This window comes from Dermochelys coriacea, chromosome 13, assembly GCF_009764565.3.
Source record: "Dermochelys coriacea isolate rDerCor1 chromosome 13, rDerCor1.pri.v4, whole genome shotgun sequence".
Classification (NCBI taxonomy): Eukaryota; Metazoa; Chordata; order Testudines; family Dermochelyidae; genus Dermochelys; species Dermochelys coriacea.
Window position 1 is genome coordinate 21551377 of NC_050080.1, and position 26245 is coordinate 21577621.

General features: G+C 45.7%; 1 protein-coding gene across 19 annotated transcripts in view; it reads right to left on the reverse strand.

Moving 5' to 3' along the window:
- PLCG1 (phospholipase C gamma 1) overlaps positions 1–26245 on the reverse strand; it is a 103596-nt gene that overhangs the window by 48025 nt on the left and 29326 nt on the right. For 17 of the 19 annotated variants that reach the window (XM_043495509.1, XM_043495514.1, XM_038369381.2 and 14 more), the window contains 3 exons: positions 9612–9764; positions 8382–8475; positions 7590–7637 (listed from right to left, as the gene is read on the reverse strand). In XM_043495509.1, the coding sequence (XP_043351444.1) occupies positions 7590–7637; positions 8382–8475; positions 9612–9764 (295 nt within the window). The remainder of the gene's footprint in view (positions 1–7589; positions 7638–8381; positions 8476–9611; positions 9765–26245) is intronic. The other 2 variants (XM_043495520.1, XM_038369387.2) reach the window with 1 other exon arrangement.

Genomic DNA, 26245 nt, shown 5'->3' on the forward strand with positions numbered 1-26245 from the left:
CCAACCTGTCGCTCCCCATTAGCGCTAATACACGCTGTGCACTTTGTGCATTCAATACTGGTATCAGTCCTGCCAGTGGTGAGGCTTGGGGCTTATGAAGGGGTGTGTGCATGGGATGGGGTGGGTGTAAGAGAAAACCTATCCCTAGGTAGCAGTGGCACACCAGGCCAGTGCATTAGCCTTCACCACTAGAAACAAGGATTCCAGCTCACAAGGGGACATGAACCTGGTTCTTGCTCACAGGGGGCATCCTGTCTCTATCGTCCAACAAGACACCACTTCATTTCTAAAGCGACACGAAGGGCTGGAAGCGCCTGGGATTGAGTGGGTCAGGACTGAGGGGCAGACCTGGGTTTGTGGGGCCCAGGGCTGGACCAGTGAGGGACACAGCAGTTGAGGATGAAGGAGCAGGGACAGAGCCAGAGTAAGGCATTCAGGACCGGAGCATCAGGAGGCGCTGTGGTCACAAGTGAGATGCATCAGCGAAGCACTGTGGGGATGGGAAAAGCAGGTAGTGTTACAGGACGGCTGGGTAAATTGGCAGAGCTGTTCTGGGGATGCTTTCAGAGCTCCAGCTCCTACCATGCGGGACTCTAGCCAGGGCGCTTACACCCTCACTTTCATACACAATAAATACACCCACATGGGAAAGATGGAAGATTATCCAGTTACTGTACCACAGGCACTGAGCCAGGCAGCTCTCTTACTTGGGAAAGAGATAAGATCTGAAACCTACCAGTCAGAGGTGGAGACAAGCTCTTCATATATCTTTAAATATTTGCTCTAACTGGCACAGTCTGTCTTTTTCCAGCCTCCCCACTCTAATTTTCCATGATGCATGCATGAGAAACAGATGATGTGTGTATGTGTTTGCTTTCCATTCCCTCCCCACTATATATATATTTATTTATATACACACACACACACACACACACACTTCACACCCACCCACCGTAGACCCTGCCAATGGAGAACTTAGCAGAAATTTCTCCCCGCCACGAGGGCCCTCTGCATAGCCAGAGACTTCCAAACAGCTTACAGAGAGAGGGAGGACAAGAGACACAGCACACTGAGCATAAACCCAGCCTGTTATAATCCATGGCAGCTGGGAGCCAGCTCACATGCCTATGTAACAAACTCTAATTCTCTGAGCAGGCCATTCTCAGAGCCCAGGGAAGAACCCAGCTGTCTTGCCCCACAGGACAGGGATGATAAACAGACATGGTAAGGACTGTGTCACAAGATACTTATCAACCTCACTTCCCCACCCCCGAGCACTAGTCATCAGTCACTAGATCACCCGTGGACTTGGTGCTACAGCACTCAGCCCACTCTCAGATCCTTGTGCAAGCCAACCTGAGTGAGGTCCTTGGGAGCGAAGGCAAACAGCTCTGGGAAACAAGCCAGAAGTCTGAGCCCACCTGCAGACAGCCAAACTGGCTCCTTTAAAACTGGGGCTTGGAAGCCACAGCTGGCCCCTGCCCACCCATCTCCTGCAGCCACTGGGACTTGGAAACGACCAGTTCAGTGAGACAGAATCACAGCTCGAATTGTATAGATTGCCCCCTATGTTGGGAAAAGCCTGTGCAAGGAGTAAGGGACCTCCAGGAGATTTCATTTGCACTATTCCTCCAGTATGCAGAGAGGGCAGGAGAGTCAGATCTCCAAGCCAGCACGCCTTGGGGATCAACAAGTGGTTGGTGCTATCCCAGTTCCCTCACTGGGTCCAGGGCTGCTTGCCCCCGCCCTCCCACAGCTACACGCCAGGATGCAGTCCCAATACCTGGCCCGCAACTTTCCTTCGGCAGGGATAGGAGGGGGAAAAGCAGTAATAGGGAGGAGGTGGTATGCCTTGAAGTTCATGCTGATTAATGACCTTCTCACACCCCCAGCCTCACAGAAGGGCTTCAACAGGCCCCAAGAAAAGGGGGAAAGTGAGCCAGCACTCTCTGCTTCCCTTGAGCTAGGGGTCTGTAGGGCTTTTGACCCCTTTCTGCTCACAAAGGGCCACACCGATTACAGCTGGAGAGGCCTAGCAGCCCATGACATCTGTTATTCCAGATACAGTAGGAGTCTCCAGGCCTGCCCATCTAGCACATACAGTTGCTTCTGCAGATCTGCGGAGAGAGTGACGGATAGTCGAGGCAGTGAGTGTGCGGGATGGAGGCAGCAAAAGTGCGAGCATATGTACAAGCTCTGGAGATGGAAATGTGATACCCAGCATGCCCTGCTCACTGCATAAGAGCCACCCAGCTAATTAGCTAATGTACCCACACCGTCTCCATGCACAGCAACCAGTGCAGACTGACATTCAGAGGGGAACCCCCACCATCTAATAATTCTCTCAGATCTGTGATCAGCCAAATGCTGACTCACAAAGCCCAAGCAAGTCAGTTTCAGATGATGATTTGTTGGCAGAGAACCTGTCTGCTCCTTGCAACATGCTGGTGCTGATCTACTCACCAGGCAGAGGAATGCAGAGAGTCCCTTGATAGTATTACAGGAAAGGGTTGATTTAATCCAGTTAAAACCACTTTTCAGCTACACTCCAGAGATGCAGCTCACAGACGACCAGTCTTAAGGGCCTGCAGCTTGATGCTCAGGCTCCAGTGATTAGGTCAGGAAATGGAACCCAGTAATTATCTATTTATTATTTCCAGACCTCACTGGGTGAGCCAAGAGCCCTATGTCTGCCAGGTTACTGCTTTCCAACGTGGGAGGGAAAACAGAAAAGGATTAACCCTACCCCCAGAAGAGGAGGGACATGACTGATGGGGAAAGGGAAGCCTGCAAGGGTATCATTAGAGGAGGCAGACTAAGAGAGGAGGTTTCCACGCAAGGTTTTTGTTTAGCTGGTTCACTGCAGCATTCTGCTGCATCTTCAAGACTACTGAGACAGCAATGTTTCAACGGAACATCACCAAGAGCGGATGACAACAGAGGAGGGCGGGTTTGCAGCACAGACCCGGGGTGGGTGTTGGCAGCACTGATGCCGTCAGCCCAGCTGCGATGGTATAAGAGGAAAAAAGGACACCACACCACAATAAGAGAGGTGCCCAGCTTTCCACTCACAGCTTGCGGCAGGAGGAAACAGCTTATATATGGATTTTATGTATTGCATTATTAATTACGTTAAGGTGCCTAGAGCCTTGGACGGGTGTTTTTTTTTATTATTTTAAATCTCAATACATAGAAAATAAACTGACCTGAGTTTTAGACTTTTTAAGGTATTTATACATAGGTGCAGTCAGAGCAAAACTTGAAACACCCATCCCAAACTTCTCTGCAACCTGACACTGTAATTTCACCCCAAAAGGAGCAATTTTTCATAGGCACAGGCAAAGCGTTGTTTTCTAGACTGTGTTTAGGGGGAAAAAAATAACATCCTTCCCCGCTTACCAAAAACAGTGACCAAATAACCCCTGAACAGCCATTGCGTGTGTGTATATTTGTGGGATGCACACACACACACCCTGGGCCAGACTTGGAGGTTTGTTCTACAGCACCTGCATCTGAGGGTTGAGGTAGGGTGGGCAGATCATATACACACAATTGGTTTTAAAAGTGTTGGTATAAAACTAGGTCCTGCACATGCAATTGGTTACACACCTGCTTAACTATATACATGCAAGTAGCCTTGTTGAAGCCAACAGGACTGCCCATGTGTATGCGACTAAATACATGCCTGTTCAAAGGACAGGGTCTCTAGTAAGTGGTGGGGATGGGGATGTTATTTTCCAGCTTCCAAGAACCTGCTACAATGGATAGTTGGTTTGTTGCTGATTTTTAAAGAACATTATTTTAAAACCACAGCTCACTGCTCCCTTTTTAAAAGCCATTGCCAGCTTCAAAACCATGGATGAATCCCAGCTCCATTGAAACCAATGTTACAACTCCCCACTGGGGCCAGGATTTCACCCCATACTTTTTAACTCCCCACAACTTCTGCAACTAATTTACCAAAAGTACGTAAGATTGTTATAAAACAGAAGGAACTAAAATCTTATTTACTTTCACTCTTTATGCTCCTGGCTTAACATTTTGCACCTCTCACAACTTGGACAACAGAAGGAGATAGGTCACTTTCACATTTTACTTTTAGTCAATTTCATCTGAAGGCTCTAGTGACTTGCCTGATGCTACCATTGGCAAACACTGAAGGAGAAAGTTTATTTTCTTCACTTTATTTCAAATGCCATGGAGAGATTATATATTTAAAGAATGATAGCAATGTGTCTTCTGGATTTTAGATACGGAAAGAAATCATGTTCTGTTCGGGTGGTTTCTGGGTGGAGGGAGGGGTCAGGGTATGTGCGTGTGTATGTATGCACACGTAAGTACACAGAATGTGTGTGTGTGTGTATACACACGTAAATACACAGAATCTAAATTTTACACCACATTTTATCTGATGGTCTCTTTAAAGCAGCTGTGTGTGTGTGTGTGCGTGTGTGTGTGTGTGTGCGTGTGTGTGCGTGTGTGCGTGTGTGTGCGTGTGTGTGAGTGAGAGAGAGACTGGATCCATTGAAATAAGGGCCATGTTTTCATCTCTCTTTAATCTAGCCTTCAAATCTGTACCTCCACTTCTGCACCTGTTTTTCATCTACAGATTGAACTGCTGAACACCCAAACATCCAATTTTCACACACAGAAGGCCAGCTAAACGTGCAAAAGACATAGCTGGCATTTAGATTTGGAGGCCTGAGCCTGGTAATTTAGCTCTTACCATCTCATACAAAGAGAAACCCCATTAGCCTTCACTTTAAAAGGACTCTGTTTATATGAGCCAATCAGTTGCATCTTTGCTCCCCCCCACCCCAAGAACACACAAGGAGCAGTGGAAACAGGAAAACAGAGTTTTAAAATATTTAAAAAACAAGTAACAATTACAGAGGTCCATTAAGTGCATTAGCACTGCTGGAATATATTAAAGACAACGCTTCTGTTCCACTCTGCTGCACAAAGCATTAATCACTCTCCAGTCCTCAAAGTGGCACATGCAATGGCACATTCAGACGAGGCAACCCTCTCAGCACCCCATGACACATGGACACAAATCCATCTGGATTCAAGCAATATGAAGCACTCCCCTCCCTCTCTTATACATACTCTGCCCTGTATTTTGGCCAGCTTTGATTACGCCCATGCTGCTTGAATTCAGAGGCCTGTTTCTGCCCAGAACCAGCATTGGGTCATAATGAACTACATCTGAAAACCAGGTTCTCAGACCGCAGAAGGGAGAGTGGGCAATAACGTCAGAGGTGGCAGGCTCTCCTCTGGCAGGGCAAGATCAGCAGGGGACATGAAATGTCAGAGGACGACGGATGCCCCCACGGGACCTGTTCATACCACTGGTTTCCCACTAAATGCAGAGTCGAGGGTTGGTTCTGGTATTCAAGGCCTTCCTTGAAAACGGCCCGCGATACCCCACCATGACACAAACACACGTGTGACAACCCCAGGACAGCCTTATGTCACGGAGCAAGACCAAAGCTCACGAGCAGGGGAGAGAAGTTCCCCGGCTGCTGTCCCATGAGCGTAGCAGTAGCTTCCCGCAGGGATTAGAGTACCAAGCTTCAGAGTGGAACGTGGAACTCGCTGGCCTTCCCGCAATACAACAAAATGAGCAGAACGGCAAAAGGACAAACAAGAGATCCTTTGGGATATTTAATCCCACCAGGTGCTCAATCACCATGGCAATAAGCATGGCATTAATGTCTAGATAAATAAACAGGGCAGATATAACCCTTTGACAGATGGAGTCCAACAGGTTTCTTATTGTAATGTGAAGGCACACATTGCTGCATGAGCAATGCCTCCACAGCCTTCCCCTGCACCCTCTTCTCTCACTGTTCAGCGGTAATGGACGAATGTTTCACATCTCGAGGGGAAAGGCACTTAAAAAAAAAAATCAATAGTGAAAGGTTAATGTGCTCTGTTAACATCACTAAGGAGAACCATGTCACAGAAAATGAAAGGAGGCAGGGAACAGTGCCCTAAGAGGAGACGGCTGCTGACTCTGGTGTGGAGGGCAGACTGAAAAAGAACACTGTACCCATTTAAATTCATGTCAGCAGTGGCGGAGTTCAGAGGGCAAAGCTCCTCTCACTAGGCGAAATTCACCTTTGTGCACAGATCTACACACCACTGAAATCCCAGCAGGGCTTACAGGGTGCCCAGACCTCAGACCAGCTCTCCTCACGGTAGGGGAGAGTGAGGAGGGAGTCCCACCAAGAGACCTCAACCAGGAGGGGACCAGCACAAACACACTGTCAATGGCGCAGTCCGTGCCCCAAAGAGCTCACAGTCTAAAAGACAAGACAAGTGGGTGAGAAACAAAGGGGTGATGGGGGCTGAGAGGCGGGGAGAGTAACAAAAATAAAATGTTTTAGCACCGACTGGGCTGTTGCTTCGCGTGGTGTGGTTCTTTTAGCAGAGACAATTGGGGCTCCATGGCTCAGTTTCCCTTGCTGGCTCCCAGGAGACCCCAATGCCCTGGTGTTTTGCATTCCTAACTGCAGGGAACGGGCCATAAGAATGGCCTTACGGGTCAGACCAAAGGTCCATCTAGCCCAATATCCTGACTTCTGCCAGTGCCAGGTCCCCAGAGGGAATGAGCAGAACAGATAATCATCAAGTGATCCATTCCCAGCTTCTGGCAAACAGAAGCTAGGGACACCATTCCTGCCCATCCTGGCTAATAGCCATTGATGGATCTATCCTCCATGAATTTAATCTAGTTCTTTTTTTAACCCTGTTATAGTCTTGGCCTTCACAACATCCTCTGGCAAGGAGTTCCACAGGGTCCATAGAAAACAAAAACTGTTTACATGGAGTATTTCAAATAACCATGAAAAGATTTAGACTCCTATTAGGGTATAGAAAGCCTCTTAAAAAACCCCACACAGTCTATGCTTTGGACTTCAGCTAAAACTGACAAAGCCCTTTAAAAGTCAGAGGGAAACACCAATACAATATGCTGTCAGTGTTACAAGTTAGGAGCCTGATTCTACAAACCTAGCTCAGATGAGCAAGCTTCACTCAGATCAGCAAGCCCCATGAACTTCAACAGAATTGCTCACCAGAGTAAGAGTTGTAAGGCTTGTCTACACCAACGTTTCATTCGTGATGAACTGAGGTGTGAATCTACCCCACACTAACCCGCCTTGAAATGAATGGTCCCTGTGGATCCTGCTGAGGCATTCACAATTCCTTATTGAGCTTTGAGCGAGTCCCATGCCAAAGCAGGGTAGATCAAAGCTCACTAAGGAATTGTTAATGCGCTTTCAGCAAGATCCACAGTTAGTGCACAGCAGGCTAGTGCAAGGTACATTTACACCCCAGCTTGACACCAACTAAATGTTTCTGTAGCCAAGCTCTTAGTTTTGATCTTTAGAAGGAGGGAAAGCACCACGAGGAAGTGCGCAAACGCCCTTATTACACGTTTGGTTTCTAAATGCATTTCACAGTTTATGCCCAGTGAGGAGCACCTGAGACATCTTCACTTTTGAGACTTGAGCACTGTGTAAAACAGGCCCAACTTTTCTAAATACATAAATCTGTGCAAATGAGAGCTCCTCTCTCCTTACCTGTCTTCTCGGTTGCGATCCAGCGAGTAGAACTGCTTCCGGAGCCACCTGAAAGGAAACACACACACACACACACACAGAGTCGTTTTACTACATAAATCTTGATTGCTCCGTATCAAACACTCTCTCCAGACCTAATTCTGCCAGGTACTGAACTGTCCTCAACTCCCTTTGGTGTCATCCCCCAACTCCCATCAGAATGCCTGGTTGCATCCCTGGGAAGCAGGTCTCACTGGATCCCTGGGAAGCAGGTCTCACTGCAGACCTGTGTTCTGACATTTTTTATGCAGCCAGCACCCATACCAGCAGGCAGGATCAGGCTCATCCTGATCACAGAGCGAGTGGAGGATCACGTACCACAGCAGGTCAATGCAATGAAACCTTTCACGTAGGGAGTTCTGGGCTCAAACGCTTTGTAGTTCACAAGTGGAATGAGGTGGACCTCTCTCAGCCTAAGCTCTAAGCGGCTCCTTACTCAGCTCCCAGAAGCTCCCATACAATTGACACAGCACAAAAGCGTGCCTGGAAAAGGCGATGCTGCCACTGAGGATGCAGACGCTTTGGCAGAGCGGGGTGGGGTTGCAGGGATGCTGCAGGGCAGGGCAGGACAAACAGCCGTCTTGGTGTAGACCATGGTGTCTGGAGCCACAGAGAAAGGGAGGAGGGCAAGGACTGAAGTGCACTGGCAGAGAAGGGCTCGGAGGACAAACTGGATCAAAGCAGCAGAGCAGCTGCCTGCCCTGTGCCCGCCTTGCTGTCATTAGCCCTTCACCTCCCTGAGGCTTGCCTTACCTTTCGATTTGCAGGGGGGTGGGGGCCCTGAGAGTATCCCCCACCAGCCAGTTTAACCCTTTGATCCACATGTTGACTTCATCCTCGGATGTGGCTGTGAAAATAAAAAACAGGGCCGTGAAGGTACGAGGCAGCTGCACTGACCCTGGCTTCCACGGAGGAAGCCCCGGCACAGCTGCAGCATGGCAGGAGGAAATGGATCCAGCCAGGCCAGGGGCCTAAACATCACGACAAGGTGGATCCGTGTCAATCCCTGCTTCACCATCCATTGCCTAATATACAAAAAATACAGCACCGCTATCTGTTCTCCCCTCTTGTGCCCATCCCTTCCCTGCATTGTCAGTAACTCCCACCTTGCTGATCTCCGAGCCTCTACAGCTCCCCCTAACGTCTCCCTCAGACAGCATTTCTCCCCATGAGATTTTCTCCAGCCATCAGCTCTCACTACTAAGCTCTCACCCACATCTCTCTGAATACACACGACTGGCCAGTTCCTATTCACCTCCATGCTCAGCGTTCTAAGCCACCTCGCTGATGAGGCCTTGGGGTTTTTTTGGTGCCTGTTTGTTTTCAAGGAGCGACATTTCAGCTGCTCCGGAGACACAAGCGACAGCTATTTTTAGAATGAGCGCTGATTTCTTTTTAACCTCCCCATTGTTTGCTGTATCCTCTTTGAAGCTAGAAAATAACATCTCTCTCCCTGTGTGTTCTGGCAATCGTTGTGTAGAAGGCACAGTTGTCTTGCATATGCAGAAGCCAGGACGGCTGACCACCAAGGCTTGTCTACAGGAGAAAGATGCACTGATTGAACTTACATTGGTTTGTAAACCGATATAGCGAAAACAGTGCTGAAGGATGTTTAGAGTGGCTTGTCTCAGTTTTAGTTTAAACCTGTTCCTAACTGACCTATGCTAATCTGAAACAAGCCACCCTTAAACCAAAATGAGAATGCCTACACTGCCTTTGGCACTGATTTTAAGTTAGATTGATGCAACTGTCTCCAGTAAACAAGCAATAAGAAAGGTGAAAAGAATATTTGAAGTTAGTGGCATTCAAGCACCCTCATCATCTTCATTTAATATTTAAGTATCCCCAAAGCTTGGATACTGTGTTGACAGATGGGCAGAACTTGGCATGCTATAACACGCAGGTAAGCTATAGTCCCTGCTCTGAGGAGCATGCAATCAAAATGACCCTGCAAATCCAAAGCTAACGGAGGGGATTGCCCACCTTGCAGGCTGAGAGTTTTCAGCCTGAACTCCATTCCATAGAGGACGACGAAGCAGTGAGACGGGTCTGACCGAAAAGAGGGATCCTCCTGGTATCGGTCAAAATCTCGGGAATTATTTCCTGGACGAATCTCTTGGATTTCACGAATATCAACTGGGGGGGGGGAAGAGGAAGGAAAAGGGAATGAGAGGACTGAAAATGTAGCAGAACAGCCCTGGGGTATCTGAGTTCTCAAACACACCAATGAAGGAGGGAAAAGGGGAGAGGAGAGCATGCCCAATGGTTAGGCATTAGCCTAGGACTGGAGAGGCTGAAATTGAATTTCTCTGCTCTGCCACAGATTCCTGCATGACCTCAGCCAAATCACTTCACTTCAGCTTTCCCTTCTGCAAAACTGGCTGTGATTAATCCTAGCCAGCTCACAAAGGTGTCTGGAGTATTCATTAGTAAACGGCCTCAGTGTTCTGAAGCTGTACAGATACATGCTATCCCTAGGCTTGTGAAGGTAGGCTGCCCTCTCTAGGGACCCTTGTGGCTTGGACTTTTCATTGGCATCATGGCTGTTGGAAAGCCCCCAGGATCCCTTAGTCACTGGAGAAGGCCCAGGGAAGGGCACCAATAACGTGACTATCATTATCCAAGGGTCTGGGTACACAGGTGACATTAGCAGCCATTACACGCTGTTGGTGCTAGACAAGGCCTAAGGGAGTTGGGCACCTAACTTTGAAAACCCAGAAATGACCTAAACTGCATTTGCCTAGATAAGTCAAAGGGCAGGGATGGGGAGGCTGCTTTATAAAACCATTCATCATTGCTTCACCCGCAGTAAATCCTACTCCATTCTGTGGAAGGTCAAGGAGCCAGGGCAGGAATGGTGGTGTGGGGGCAATTTAATGATCCTGTGCAACAGGAGTGTCCGTGTTTCACATGCACTGGAATCCAGTTTTCTCTTACATCTCTGCAGAGTGAGGTGGGGACTGGTGGATCCACCAGCATAGCTCCCTACAGAGTCAGGGAGCAACAGCAGCTGGGCCTAGCCCAGCTTCAGCACTATCGGGTAGCAGACTCGGAGCAATTCCACTGCTGCTCCACAGCCTGGAGAAGTGGCAAAGGAGGACTTCTCCCAACAACCCCGGCATTATCTCCTACTCCAGGCCTGGCACAGGGAGCATTTGGCCCCTAGTTATTTTAACCCCCTTCCTTGTTCTTATCCTGACCTGCCTCTCTCCTCAAGAGGCTTGTTGTCATTGATGGGGGTTACAGAGCCTTGCACAGCCAGCACCAGCGGCTAAATGCAAGCTTCCTCTCACCCCAACTGTGCACCTTAGCCCTGCCCTCAAAGGGGTTGAGAGGGCATTTCAATGTCCGGGACTTGTTCAGTCCTTGGTTTCTCAGCTAAGAGACTCTCAGCTAGGGTCAGCTGTGGTGGTGGAAATTTCTGAGGTGGGATCCCTTTTTTACTGGATTGAGATCCACCAACTCTGTTCATGCAGGGGTGACTTGAGGTTGCACTTTTAAATGTTTTACAACTCTCTTTCCCCACAACCCCCTCCTCACTCAGATCATCCATCAAACATGGTTTGGCCTAGAATCTCTAAACTTGGCTTACTCCGCTGAAATCAACAAGGATGGTGCCTTTGGCTATTTCTGTGAAGTCTGGTGGGTTAGCTTTGGACATAGTCAGGACAACACTTTCTACACTTTGAGAATGTCACTGAGTTTAAAATCCTGGTTGCTCATACTCTGTTAGAGTTCATCACGCAGCTGCGAACTTTAGCAAACCTACACGTGAACTGACAGTATGGAAGAGGGTCAAAAAGATCTGAACTGGACATAGTTTAATACATGAATCAAAATCCAGGCAGATCAAACACATACACCAAGGTGTCACTGATCATGTATTACATTTATTGAGAGGAAAATTCTCAAGAAACTCCTATACTCTCAAATTCTCAAACACCCTCCCACCCAGTTTAGTTAAGCAGCAGTTTTCAAGTACAAATCTATAATTTGTGAGACAGGGAGATTCTTAGACCTTATTTAAAAATGTGAAAGCAAAGCCAGGTTGAAGTTTACTTTTCAAGTTACGTTTGGATGGAAACACAGGGATAAATTACTGCAAACGGGCCTTCACGCGGCCTCCAAATCCCTGCCAAAATGTCTGACACAGTCTACACTGCATATATGCTTTGCCATGAAAGCTGCAACCTTCTGCTATGCCGTTTGATACTTGACATACCATCTTGTGCACCGATTGCCCACTACAGACAATTCCTACTGGACCACGGTCTGTTTTTCTCCTCCAGTTCTCAGCCCCTTCCCAAGATTGCTAGGCTAACATCTAAGCTCTTACCCTACATGTACACCCAAAACCCTTCCAATTAGAGTCAAGATCTTATCATGATTTTCTCTTACTAATTATATATACACACACACATACATATATATACACACAATCTAGAGCCATCATTTCAACAGAGTTGAAAAGCCACATCTATTGCCATCCCCGGCACCTCTACAAGTATCGCTATTCCACACATTGTCAGTGGTTCTCAACTTTTCTATGCAGTGACCTCATGTTACAACAGAAAGTGTTTTGGGACCCTCCTCCTCGAGTCTGGCTATAAAAAAAGGGAGTGTGATCATAATGTGACACCACCACCCCCCACCCAATTTGAGAATCCATGTGTTAGATGAAGGGGAGGGTAATTTGCATTGTAAGTCTTACAGCCCAGCCTCTATAGACAACCACTTTGATCTCATCCACTCTAGCAACACTAACCACAAACCTAACTGTAAGTATATCACTCACCAAACTGGGACACATGAGCACCTTAGTTCTTTCAGACAGAGTAGAATGAATGTGGCACACAATGAATGGCACTTTCACTGGCAAAAGATACAGAACTATTTGTGTCCATTACACAACCAATATGAAGCCTTGTCAAATTGCCATACTCAATCAAAAGCATTTCTTATCTGCCAGATATGGATAATATACAAGAGCAGTGGGATACAGGGGCAGAGTTAAGATTATTTGGAGTTCCTGAACACTTCATTCTCACATTTTCAAACAGTTTGGCTCCCTCCCCCAAGTTTAACTGCATCTTAGAATCATTTTACTATTTAGGGCTGTAGGTTTTTTTTCAAGAGAACAAACAAATAATAAACAATAATAATTGTATAAATAAGGTTTTTCCTCCCCTGAAATTATGGAAATGAACATAAAACCTGTAGTTCAGTTTAATCAAGTCCAGTTTAACAAAGTTCCATAGCCTTGGAGCCGCCATGTATTTAGAAGCTGTTCCTCTCCTAATTACGAGCTGTTTTTAGAACCATCATATTCTTTGGTTTAAACTACCCGCCAGTGTCCCTTTCACTTTTCCCTACAACTATTCAAAAATAGATCACACAGGCCACTTCTGTCCAACTCTCCCTTGCATGGATTCCCTAGCGAGTCGAGTTATGAATAGGAATCACTGCCTCTGCCTCCCCGAGTGGTGCCAGGTGCCCAAGTGCAGTCTCCATGTTTGTATACATCTGCAAAGCCGCAAGCTCAGCTTGCCAGAGCCACTGTCTACAATAATGCAACACCAGCACATTTCCCTGGCCTTCCCCCAGCCAGATACAGCTGAATACCAAACACATCTGGACAGCACTCAACAGGCCACAGGAAAAGCACAATGTAGGAACCAACAAAACAAAACCTTCCGCGTTCTAATTGTGGCTTATTCCCTCCAGAACCAGAGAGAGGTTTCACTGAATCCAAGGTCTGTCCTGCTTCCAAAAAGGAACCCTCCCCACAACCCAACAGGAAAACTCTCATATTTTACTGCTCAGCAGCTACCAGGGAGCAAATATTTTTTAAAAAGTACAAAAAGCAAAATCTCTGGAGATCATTTCAATCACCGAAAACAAACCCCTAACTGGAATCCTCGTCATGAAGCATTTAAAGAAATACAAGCCCCTGCTTAGGATCAGGTGAGGAGGGAGATGGAAGGAGGATACAGGGTGGTCACCTGTCCCAATTTTTATAGGGTCTAACCTTCACTTGCTACATGAGTTCAACAGGCTTTGGATCTGGCTAACACAGAAAATCCCAACTTTGCTCTGGGGCAGACAGAAGAGTATCATTATGGGACATGGAGATGACTGAACAACACAACAAATCTAAGAAGGAAGCAACCCTAGATGAAGGCGACAGTGACTGAAAATCATGGCCTTCTCACAGCCCGTTGAGAAGGTAACATATTCCCACATCACTAAAATCACCAGCATGACTGAAAACAGCTATTTCTTGGTTCTGGGGGCTCATCATTATAAGCCTTCGATAATTTAGTGGAATCCCATTTGCTGTGGCTGGACCCGAGACATGGGCGGACTTCAGATGCTCGCACCAGGAATCTCACAGTACAGCTCTTATATTTGTCATATATGATACATTCATCTCAGGTTATGAACAGCTGGTACGTCAGCCTGTTTCCCCCAGGCAAAAGGTCCAGCAGAAAGGCAGCAGTGGAATGGGGCAAGTTAAACTTCCATCAGAACCTGAGTGCCCAAACCATATCAGCGTGAAGACAGCACACAGTTATAATGAATGCCAACAGCCTGCAGGAGCAGACTGATTGGGGCACAAGAACAGGCTTACGGCTGTGGAAATCCTCACCACCTCAGACTCGGCTGCCCCAGCGTCATGCTGCTGGGACACAGTGCAAGCCAGGAGGCGCTCCCCACACAGAATGGAGTGCCAGAACATCCCAGCTACAGCTCTCTCAACACACCCAGCCAAGTGATCTCGCTTTAACGCAGCATCTAGAACAAGGAAAGGGGAAGAGAGGTTTCAAAATCGATGTGATCTATTTAAGTTGTGCCCTATTTAAGTTCACTGTAAATGGAGATAGACTGGCTAGATCTGAATGACAAGGGGACACCTCACTGCCTGTCCTCCCCAAAGCAAATTCTGGGAAAGGATTTTGATTACCCTCAAAAAACAAGAACCACTTGCTTCCTTGAAAAGTGTTTCTTTAATCCTCAGGGGAACCGAATAATGACATTTGTGAGTCACATTTTCTAGACACCCAATGTTTCCAAGCAATTCAGAATACAGCGTACAGCAAACGTGGGCTGTAATTCTACCCTGGTGAAACTCCACTCGCTGCACAGACAGGGGAGTAACATGCCCCTTCATTTTCGAGCAGTTTATTTAGCTGAATGGAAATCTGACACGCCAGCCAACAGCAGCACCAACGGAAGGCTCTGGGCAGGGCAGCAAGCAAGCGTGTTCACTCCTGACCATGTATCAAACCACGGCAAGGAACACCTTGCTAACTGCAACTCAAGTAACTTGGGAGTGACTCTTCATCTGTTACCAGTGGAGTGGATTATAAATATCGTTAAAACAACATTGGAAATAGAGGCCACCACTTGGATCCATTTGTCACTGCACGCCTATACGTGCGCACACGTCAGTGAAACACCCCAAAGGAAGAAGGGTGCAACTGATCCCCCAACTGCTGATTCAACTATTTAGGGTTGCCATCCGTCCCGACTGTCTTGGAAGAACCCATATTTTTGACAGGGCTAGATACCACTTTGAAGTTGATTGGCGTACACTGCCGTGTGCCTCTGGTTTGTCATAGGGTGCAGCTAGCCTGTACAGTAAGAACTGTTAATGACTTCCCAGCCCACAACCTTCGCCTTCCTGCTAGTTCCCAGAGAGTGGCAGGGGATCAGTTCTCCCATTCAGGACTGTACAAAGCTCTTTGTAACACTTCTCTTCCCACCTCCTTTTCAGCCAAAGTAGACCCATCATCTCGGTCTAGTCACAAGAATCCTGACAGCACTGTCGACTGAGTCAACACAGAGCACCAGACTTTATATATATATATAAATAAATCAAATGGACTAACAGCTCCAAAAATAATTATTCCAAACACACTGTTTCCATGTGTCTACCTACCAATGTCATCACCACCCACAGTCTGCGATACAAGGGGAATTCCATTCAGGGCCTCTTCCTTAACACAGGGGGGCCTTCCTTGTATTGAAGAGCAGCAGTGAAGATATGGTTCGCCTAAAAGCTCTCTATATTGTTCATTCTTCCCTCCACCCCCCCACGGAGTACTTAATGCACAAGGAGCCAACCTCTGCTCTCAGTTGCACTAATTTCAAATCAGAAGTAACTCCCTGGAGAGTTCAGCTCAATGCATTTTACTGGGATCTTTACAGGATTTTATCCATTTTCAAGATGATACCGCATAGGGTGTGCAGATAGCTAGTGTAAAAAATCAGGACAGGGGATGGGGGGGAGTAATAGGTGCCTATATAAGAAAAAGCCCCCAAAATCAGGACTGTCCCTATTAAATCAGGACATCTAGTCATCCCAATACTGCAGCATTCCACAGTAATGGTCCAACGTGGCTTACGAGAACGACAGTGAAGGGCTACAGGCGATTCCTGCAAAGGACTTTACAGGATGTGGCTAGATGAAACTCAGCAGCTTGGTCTTCACTGGTTGAAAAGATCAGTTTTTAACATGGGATCACCAATGCGCATTAGCTGTCCTGCTCTAAAAACAGATTGGAGACAAATCACAGTTGCATTGTGTGATAAACTGGAGCGGGTCAACCCAGGCAGCCAGTATAATGCTGACCTCTCCTATAGGCCTTGCAGTAAAACAACAACTGCTTTGTCTCCATTCGGATTTTGCTGTGAGATAACTATCCTGCGTTACGACAGGTTTCAGAGAAGCAGCCGTGTTAGTCTGTATTCGCAAAAAGAAAAGGAGTACTTGTGGCACCCTAGAGACTAAAATTAATTACTTCACTTTATACAAAACAAAAAAACCCACACCTCTGTCAGTGCGGAGAAAGCTGGGGTCTCAGTGCAAACCTGACATTTGCATTCACGCAAATATAACACTTTTGGAGAAAAGCCAATCAAACCAGAAGCTTCTCAGAAACCCAAGCACCCACTCTTCTGGGAGTAACTGATTTCACAGCACAAACTGGTCTCTCTCTGCTCCCAAGAGGGAGCAGTGTGACAACTGCTAGCCCCGAGTGCATAGCTGCTCACTGCTGCCTGTTCTGCCCTCTCTCAACGGCACAGATATTCCTGCATGTGCATCTGGAGAGAATGCGATAACACGCTTTGGGCTTTAGCATATACAACTTCTCTTCTCCCTTCTCAGCAGCTTCTTTTATACCATGCAGCAGAAGAGTAGCTACTTTTCAGGGCTCTACTCATCCGCCACCCCAGCAGCTTCTCCCTGGCCCCGTCACACGCTGCGAGAAAGATACTCCTCGGAGTACAAGTGCACACGTGACGGCCCTGATCTGACAGACACCGGAACATCCAAGACGCTTCCCTGAATGATTCTGTTTCCTTTCCATTTGATAAGCATCCATCCACCCAAACCTTCTGTAGCCTCCCAAAGAGGGGAGATGCTGACATGACTTAGGGGTTACTTTCCTGTTCATCAGCCCCATACATACCAACAGATAGAGGGCAAGAATGCTCAGTGCTTCCCGCAGCCCCTTAGATTCATGCCTCGGTTCTCCCCCAAGGAGAATCCTCCAGCCCAAGGATTTTGCCCTCCTCTGTCCCTCCCACCACTAGCAGTGACTGTCACATCCCCCTCTGACAATAAAACAAACCCCACCCGCTCCCACCTCAGTTCACTAGAGCCACAAATAAACACGCACACACCAGCCACCCACCCTGAAGGGAAACAGGAAGCCCAGAGCCTCTCCGCAGACTGCAAGCTTGATCCTGTTTTCCACAAGGAATGCGATGGCCAGAGGTTATTGATCCCTCACGCTTGGGTTTGTTTACACTTTCACTAAGCCTTGTTAGCACCTGCATTCTTGGGATGGGCAGAACGAGTCCTGCAGCTTTATTAACTGGAAGAGGGTGGTTGGGTCGGAGGATTGTGCTGGGGGAGGGGGGGGGCAGCAGCGTACACCAGGTGTCCAGGTGTACGCTGGACTGGTGGAGCAGGTTGAAACAGAAAACAGAAGCTAGCCAGACTGGTGCCATCTGGACACTTTCCAGTGATTTCAGTGGAACAGGGAACAACTCTGGGGAACATGTTCAAGGATGGAAAACCTAATATTAGATTCACCCCCAGCTTTGCTTAGCCTCTCAAATGCCACCCCAGGCACAGCTCACCTGCTTATGCCACCTCCCAACTTCTTCCATTCTGGCTAGCAGGTCGGGGTACTGACTTTAACAACATCCTGTCCCAGGTAGCGGCAGTCACCCCTTTGCTCATCAGAACAGCATGCAGCAGGGCAAACTGCGGGCAAACCTGCCTAAACTCAGATTGTGGGGAAGCGGGTGGTTTTCTCAGGCCTGCTCCAAGATCTGACCGCTGGCTGCCACCGCTATGACCATGATGCTGCACAGGGCAGAGGAGGAAGAGAGCAATGGATCCTGTCCAGGAAGATTGACTTCTTTTGGGATGCCCATTGTCCAGAGCCCCTTTCAGCCAGGTAATGGATGATTCTGGTCCTTAAAATATTGACAGGCATTAGTCACAGCCAGAGGAAAGAGGGGAGCAGAGAGCTGGGCGGCAAGATGAGACAGGGAAAAGGGGGCTCAGATCTCAGAGGAGGAGGAACAGGGCTGAAGGCAGATGTGGGGCAGCTCCAGGAGTGGAGTGCTGGGGAACTCCAGAGGACAAGAGAGGCTCATGTTCCCTGAGGAAAGTGGAGAGAGCTGCCCCGACCTTGCTGCAGGGGCAGGACAGATCATCTGCGCCTGAAGATAGGGAAAATTTATTTTAAACACACCCTTTGTTTTCCAACAGGCCAAGAATAGTCAAATATATGTAAATTAGCAAGTATGTTTATGTAAATTTGACTGGCCCCTCAGATACACCTTGGATGGATTGCACTGTAGACATGCTGGGGCAGAGACTTTGGCTTCTTTGCTTTGCACAGCATGGAGAGCGCCAAGGCCCCACATCGCACTACCAGAGAGATGATCCACTCAGACACACACAGTTACCCACCAGGCTTGGGAACCCAAATTTATCTCAGATCAAAGTGATGGCAAACTGCAGTCATCATGAGTTTCTAAACCTTTGGTGCTGGTTTCCTATGTAAAACTGGCCTCAAAAGAGCCTGCAGCCTATGTCCCAGGGCACTGATAGGTAAAGAGGGAGGAGGCAGAGAAGGAAGCCAAATCACCTGCTGATGGCTGAGTAACCACAACGTACTCCCCTTGAGTCTCCAGCCTCCTTGGGAGCAGCAGAGTGAGCCACACGCAGATGGTGACCAAGGATTAACGCACACTGGTGGTTTTCTGAATTCCACTCAGCTGCGCATGGCCAGCTCCCACTTCAGCAGGAGCCAACACAAGTCTCCAAGTAGCTTGGCCCAACCATGTCATCACAGCGGAGTCAGTGTCTTTGTTGCTGACGTCAGTAAAGCCCATCCAGGGGTCCTTAACTTTGACTAAGGTCTTAAGAAGCTCTCTATCAGGGAATGGAGATGTGAAGTAGTGCCCATTGTCTCTTCACATAGAGAGAGTCCTATTCTCAAACTAGGTGATGGCATGTCAGTGTTTTACCACAGCATTCACACCAGGCTACTGTACTTTGCTTTCAGAGTTTTGCCCCATGTCAGCTCCCCCTCATGTCGTGTCTAACCTGACCTAACCCCCTAGGAAGAAGTTTGAAGCCTTCTATGGACCAGTCAAATTCCTACAATCCATCCAAACTCCCCTCCCCAGGAACTGCTCTCAAAAAGCACTGCTTGGGGCTGGTTGAAAGCTTTCTCATTACAGTTCATACAGCATTTATATTTGTTCCTGTAGCTTCCCTTGTAAAGTCAGGTCCACAGCTTGTCCTGGAACCTTGTGCTGGATGAATCAGGGCAAGTTTAGCTTCACAGAAATGGGTGATGATGTTTTCTTAATTCCACAAAGATTTCCAGCATCTTAATTTCCTCCCTTCTCATGACCTCGGTGACAAGATGTTTATGGCATGCTAATTCCATCAGCACCTAGTGTAATTTGAAGATCAGCTAGCAAAAAACAAAAACTATCAGAAAAAAAAATTTTTTTAAGTACATCAGAAGCAGGAAGCCTGCCAAACAATCAGTGGGACCACTGGACGATCAAGGTGCTAAAGCAGCACTCAAGGAAGACAAGGCTGTTGTGGAGAAGCTAAATGAATTCTCTGCATCTGTCTTCACAGTGGAGGATGCGAGGGAGATTCCCAAAGCTGAGACATTCTTTTTAGGTGACGAATCTGAGGATCTGTCCCAGATTGAGGTGTCATTACAGGAGGTAGTGGAACAAACTGATACATTTAACAGTAATAAGTCATAAGGACCAGGGGGGATTCACCCAAGACTTCTGAAGGACTCAAATATGAAATTGCAGAACCACTAACCATGGTACATAACCTATCACTTAAATCAGCCTCTGGACCAGATGACCGAAGGATAACTAATGAAATGCCAGTTGTTTTAAAAAGGGCTCAAGAGGTGATCCTGGCAATTACAAGCTGCAGAGACAATGAGTAACTCTTGATGAGTGGGGGGGGGCACAATTTGAAGATTTGAGGTGGGCATGTGACCACACCACATGTTACCTCTGGGCTGAGGAGCTGCAGCGGAGCCAGGAGCACCAGCGAACAAGCGCCTTGGGGAGCATCTCATGGCAGATGGGCTCCGTGGGCAGGGGCCAGCTTCAGGGGGCGTTGCCAGCTGGTGCTCGTCTCCTTCGGGGGAGAGGCAAGAGCACATCGGGGTGCAGCTTGGAGCTGTGCTCCCAGTCCTGCTGGGGGAGCGCCTGACCATGCAGGGGTGGCACAGTTCGGAAAGCAAGGAAGGCAGGGCTGCTGGGCAGCAGCCAGCTCCCACAGTGCAGAGAGCCAGGGACCCAAGCGGCTCCCACCAGTTCCTGGCAGGACATGACCATTTTTGAACTGTGGGGCGCATGCCCCTACGGCCACCACACAGTTTGAAAACCTCTGTGCTAAATGGAAGGCAGAAATCTGGGGGGGGCAGGACGGACATGACCTTGTGAGCCCCACTCCATGCATCGCCTCCGACAGGCTGGTAAGCCTAACTTCAGTACCAGGGAATCTAGTTGAAACTGTAGGAAGGAACAGAATTATCAGACGCAGATGAACATGATATACTGGGGAAGAGTCAACATGGCTTTTGTAAAGGGATATCACGCCACAGAATTCTTTGAGGGTGTCAAAAAATATGTGGACAAGAGTGATCCAGTGGATATAGTGTACTTGGACTTTCAGAAAGTCTTTGATAAGGTCCCACACCAAAGGCTCCTAAGCAAAGTGAGCAGTCATGGGATAAGAGGGAAGGTCCTCTCGTGAATCAATAACTGATTAAAATATAGAAATCAAAGCGTACAAATGAATGGTTAGTTTCACAGTGGAGAGAGGTAAATAGCTGGGTCCCAGGAATCTGTACTGGGGCCAGTTCTGTTCAACATATTCATAAATGATCTGGAAAAAGGGGTAAACAGTGAGGTGGCAAAGTTTGCAGATGATACTAAGTTACTCAAAATAGTTAAGTCCAAAGCTGACTGAAGAGTTACAAAGGGATCTTACAAAACTGGGTAACTAGACAACAAAATGGCAGATGAAATTCAGTGTTGATAAATGCAAAGCAATGAACATTGGAAAATATAATCCCAGCTACATATACAAAATGAGAGGGTCTAAATTAGCTGTTACCAGTCAAGAAAGAGATCTTGGCATCACCGTGGATAGTTCTCTGAAAACATCTGCTCAATGTACAATGGCAGTCAAAAAAGCAAACAGAATGTTAGGAATATTAGATAATAAGACAGAAAATATCATAATGACACTAAAGAAATCCATGGTTCGCCCAACCTTGAATACTTCATCAAGCGCTGGTCACCCCATCTCATAAAAGATGCACAGTATTAAAATTAGAAAAAGTACAGAGCAAGGCAATTAAAATGATGAGGGGTATAGAACAGCTTCCCTATGAGGAGAGATTAAAGAGAGACTGTTCATCTTAGAAAAGAGATGACTAAGGGGGAATATGATAGAGGTCTATAAAATCATGACTGGTGCAGAGAACATGAGAACCAGGGGTCACCCAATAAAATTAATAGGCAGCAGGCTTAAAAAAAAAAAAACAATAGGAGGTAAGTACTTCTTCACACAACGCAGTCAACCTGTGAAACTTGTTGCCAGGGGATGTTGTGAAGGCCAAAAGCAGGGTGGATAAAAATCAATTATTTACTTACTTTTATTTAAATCGGATTTTTTGATAAAATGCTTTTTGAGGAAAAAACCTAGCTAAAGATAGTTTTAATTAAGATACTATATTATAACTCAAAGATATCTCATCATGGAATAGGGATTATAAATTCTAATTCTATACTATGAGACAACATATGCATATAATGTTTAAGAAAAGTTTTGTAAATGAGTTCCAACAGTTCATGGATTAGTGACTCAATTTTATGAGGTTCCAGGGGCTTCTGTATAGATTATTTAGGTTAATCTTTCCATCTACCCAATGGGACTCAGGGCTCAGACTAGGAGATATCATCAAAGATGATTAATTTTGCAGTTCTCAAACTGTGAATTTGTGTCTCCAGAGATATCATGCTTGTTAACAGCAAAAATGTTTTTAAATAAATAAAATATAGAGAGGTGAGAAATAACAGACTTCAACCCTATTGTCCCTCTGCAAATTTGTGTACACAGAGTCAACCCCTTACCTCTCTCTAAAAGTGAAAAGTTTCAAAAAGTTCAATGAATAGAAGATTGTTGGGGGCAGAATAAATCTGGACAAAGAGAAGAAGTCTGGAGATAAATATGAGAAGGGAGGGACAGGCATAGAAACCACAGTGAAACTGTTTGATCAGCATATTCCAGAAGTCTTGAGGTCTTTCTGAGTGTAGCCTTCATTGATTTGAGATCTACCATACCATTCTCTCACAAAAAGGGAAAACCTATAATGGCAGCAGGCTGTAAAAGAGACCCAGTTTGGGAATATTTTAACGAAGTTCCTTTACTTGTGGGTAAGACAGGCATGCATGCAAAATGCAAACAGTGCAACAAAGAACTGCAAGGCCTGGTTGCCCGAATGAAACAACATCATGAGACATGTTTCTTCTCAGGAGGAAGCAGCGTTGAAGATGATGAAAGGAACATGTTTGAACATGCAGGATCTTCATGTTGGTAAACTTTTTTATTTCATACTTCTTTCTTAAGGACTGCCTGTCTTCTTTCTGGACTATTCTTGAACTTTCATGTTTGAGCAAAATGTATAGTTGTTACTCTATGGTACTATTATTTTAGATGCAGTTGTGATAAAAAATAAAAAGCTGAAATAGGCAGATCTTCCTTTTACAATTTCACCTTTAAAGTAGTACTGAGTGTCCGTGAATACAATGAGTAATACTAAATGAGCAGTATGGTAATAATAATTAAATAACTGCATTGACTTATTTTGTTTAGGAGAATCAATCCTCAACATACAGGATTCTGAAGACTATCCACCTTCAAGATCACCATCATTTTCCATAGTTTCAGAGTTATCTGCCAATGATAGTGTTTCAGTTACACCATGTATGTCACATAGCCACAGATATCACTTGTAGCAAAAAGGGAAAAAAATCTCCATCATCCAGAAACAACCATAAATAAGTTTGTGATAAGAACCAGCAGATTACAAAAAGAGTTAATTGATGAAAAAATTGCCCGGTTTGTTTATGCAACAAACTCTGCTTTCTGTATGATTGAGAATCCACACTTCATTAACATGGTTCAGTCATTAAGACCAGGATACTAGTCCACCCAACAGAGCAGATGTCGCAGGCAAATTGCTGGATGAAGTGTATGAAAGAGAAATTGAGCAGTGTGCAAAAGATCTAGAGGGTAAAATTGTTAACCTGAGTCTTGATGGGTGGAGCAATGTCCGCAATGATCCTGTTGTATGCGCTTGTGTGACAACAGAAGAAGGGAATGTCTTCCTTACAGAAACAATTGATACATCAGTAAACGCACACACAGCAGAATACTTACAAGAAGTAGCAGTAAAAGCTATAAAACACTGAAAAAAATGTCAAATGTCTAGTACGCAGCTTGGTCACAGAAAATGCTGCAAATATATCCAAGATGAGAAGAAACTATTTAGAAGAGTGTGAAGAGAGTCCCAAACTAACATCATACAGTTGCAGTGCTCATTTATTGCAACTCCTAGCCAAAGACTTCAGTGTTCCAGAAATAAAGGCTAATGTTGTTGAAATTGAAAAATACTTCCATAACAACCACTTTGCAGCAGCTGCTCTGAAAAAAGTGGGAGGAACCAAGCTAGCACTCCCACATGACGTGCGATGGAACTCAGGAGTGGACTTTTTGAGCACTGTATTTTTTGAGCACTGTATCAAGAACTGTCCTCATCTGATGACAGTTTGTGAACAAAATCGTGAAAAAAATAGATGGCACCATCACAGCCAAAGCTCTCAACATTGGGCTTAAGAGAAATGTTGAACACATGCTGAGTACCCTGAAGCCTATTTCTGTAGCCCTGAACAAAATGCAAGGAAATAGCTGTTTTATTGCTGACGCTGTTGAAATTTGGAAGGAACTGAGCGAGATCTTAAAAAGAGAAATATGCAATGACAGAGTTAAATTACAAGCATTAAAAAAACGAATGAGACAAGCACTATCTCCAGCTCATTTTCTTGCAAATATTCTCAATACTCAGTACCAGGATCAAACCTTAACTGCCGAAGAAGAGGAGTTGGCTATGCCATGGACATCCAGCAATCATCCCTCCATAATGCCAACTATAATAAACTTCAGTGCTAAGGGTGAACCATTCAAGAAATATATGTTTGCTGATGATGTTTTAAAGAAAGTCACACCAGTGAACTGGTGGAAGTCACTTAAGCACTTGGATTCAGAGACTGTTGAAGTGATAATCTCACTTTTAACAGCAGTAGCTTCTTCTGCCAGTGTAGAAAGAATATTTTCTTTCTTTCATTCCAAATTGAGAAATCATTTGGGACCTGAAAAAGCAGGAAAGCTTGTTTTTCTTTTCTAGATTATGAACAAACAGGAAAACGAAGGTGAAGACGACTGAGTTGGCTGCAGAAGCCAATATTTTAAGTTTCTCATGTTGACCTGGCTGACGTAGTCGATTTAATTTAAAAAACAAAAACAAAACATTTAACTATTTTAGTTAAAAACAATTTTAACAAAAACAAACCTGATTTTAAAAACCTTGAATGTTTAACTAAATTCAAGAATTCATATGCGTGTTTTGTTAAAATATTATGCGTTTGCTGTTGAAGAAAAAAATCCAGAATACATAATGTTATTTTAGTTAAATAAAACAATTTAAATATCTGTCTAGTGATGTTCTCCTTCTAATACAGCATGGCAAGAAAATCCTCCAAATATTAATGATTAACCTATTGAACTGGAGATAGTTTACCTCCCAATGACTTCATAAATATCTGCTTCAATTACCTTTGGTAAATGAAATAACCAAACAATCATTCATTTTCTGATATAGCTGTAAAACTAATCTGAAAAGTTTTCAAAATAAATCACTTTAAAAATTTATAGCGTGTACCTTCTAAAAATGAAACCTACATCTACCTCTGAGTTGTGAAGAATATGTATTGAGGTTATAACAACCAACAAGAATGCACTTTTATGTAGAAATCCATGATTAAATCAAGTCTTCCTGACTAGTGATTTAAATCATGATTTACATTTAATCAAATCCACCCTGGCCAAAAGTATAACTGGTTAAAAATAGAATTAAATAAATTCACGGAGGATAGGTCCATTGATGACTATTAGCCAGGATGGTCAGGGACTCAACCCCATGCTCTAGGTATCCTAAATCTCTCACTGCCAAATGCTGGGACTGGAAAACAGGGGATGGATCACTTGATAATTGCCCTGTTCTGTTCATTCCCTCTGAAGTACCTGGCATTGGCCCTGTAGGAAGACAGGGTACTGGGCTAGATGGACCATTGATCTGACCCACTATGGCCGTTTTTATGTTCATTTATACCTGTGCAATCCACTGTCTTCCAATCTGGACCTCAGGAATGCCAACTCAAAGCCATTAGCATTCAGGGGGCTTTACAGATGTAACCCAGCACAGAAATTACAGGAGCGCTGAGAGAAAGAATGGTCTAGTGGTTAAGGCACTAGCCTAGGCAGGCCTGAGTTCCAGTCCATGCTCTGCCACAGACTTCCTGTATGACCTTGGCCCAGTCACTTCGCTTCTCTGTGCCTCAGTCCTCCATCTGCAAGATGGGGATAATAGTACTCCTCTACCTCCCAAAAGTGTTGTGAGAATAAGTGTGGTAAAGATTGTGAGGAACTCAGATACTAGGATAATTGGGGCTATATGAGCACCCTGGAGAGAGAGTTTTCTTGCACTCATGAAATGGAAAGAGCCCAGCTTGACGTTAAAACAAACACCTTGTCATCTGAGCCAATCCAACATGGAATCAATGAGACACAACATGCAGAGAGTCCCACAGTACCATTTTTTGTTGCAACTTACTGGGCAGAATCCCACATTAGGGTAGGTCAGATTTGGGGTCTGTGTACTGGTGAACAAAATTTCTTTGAAGTGGTCAGGTTA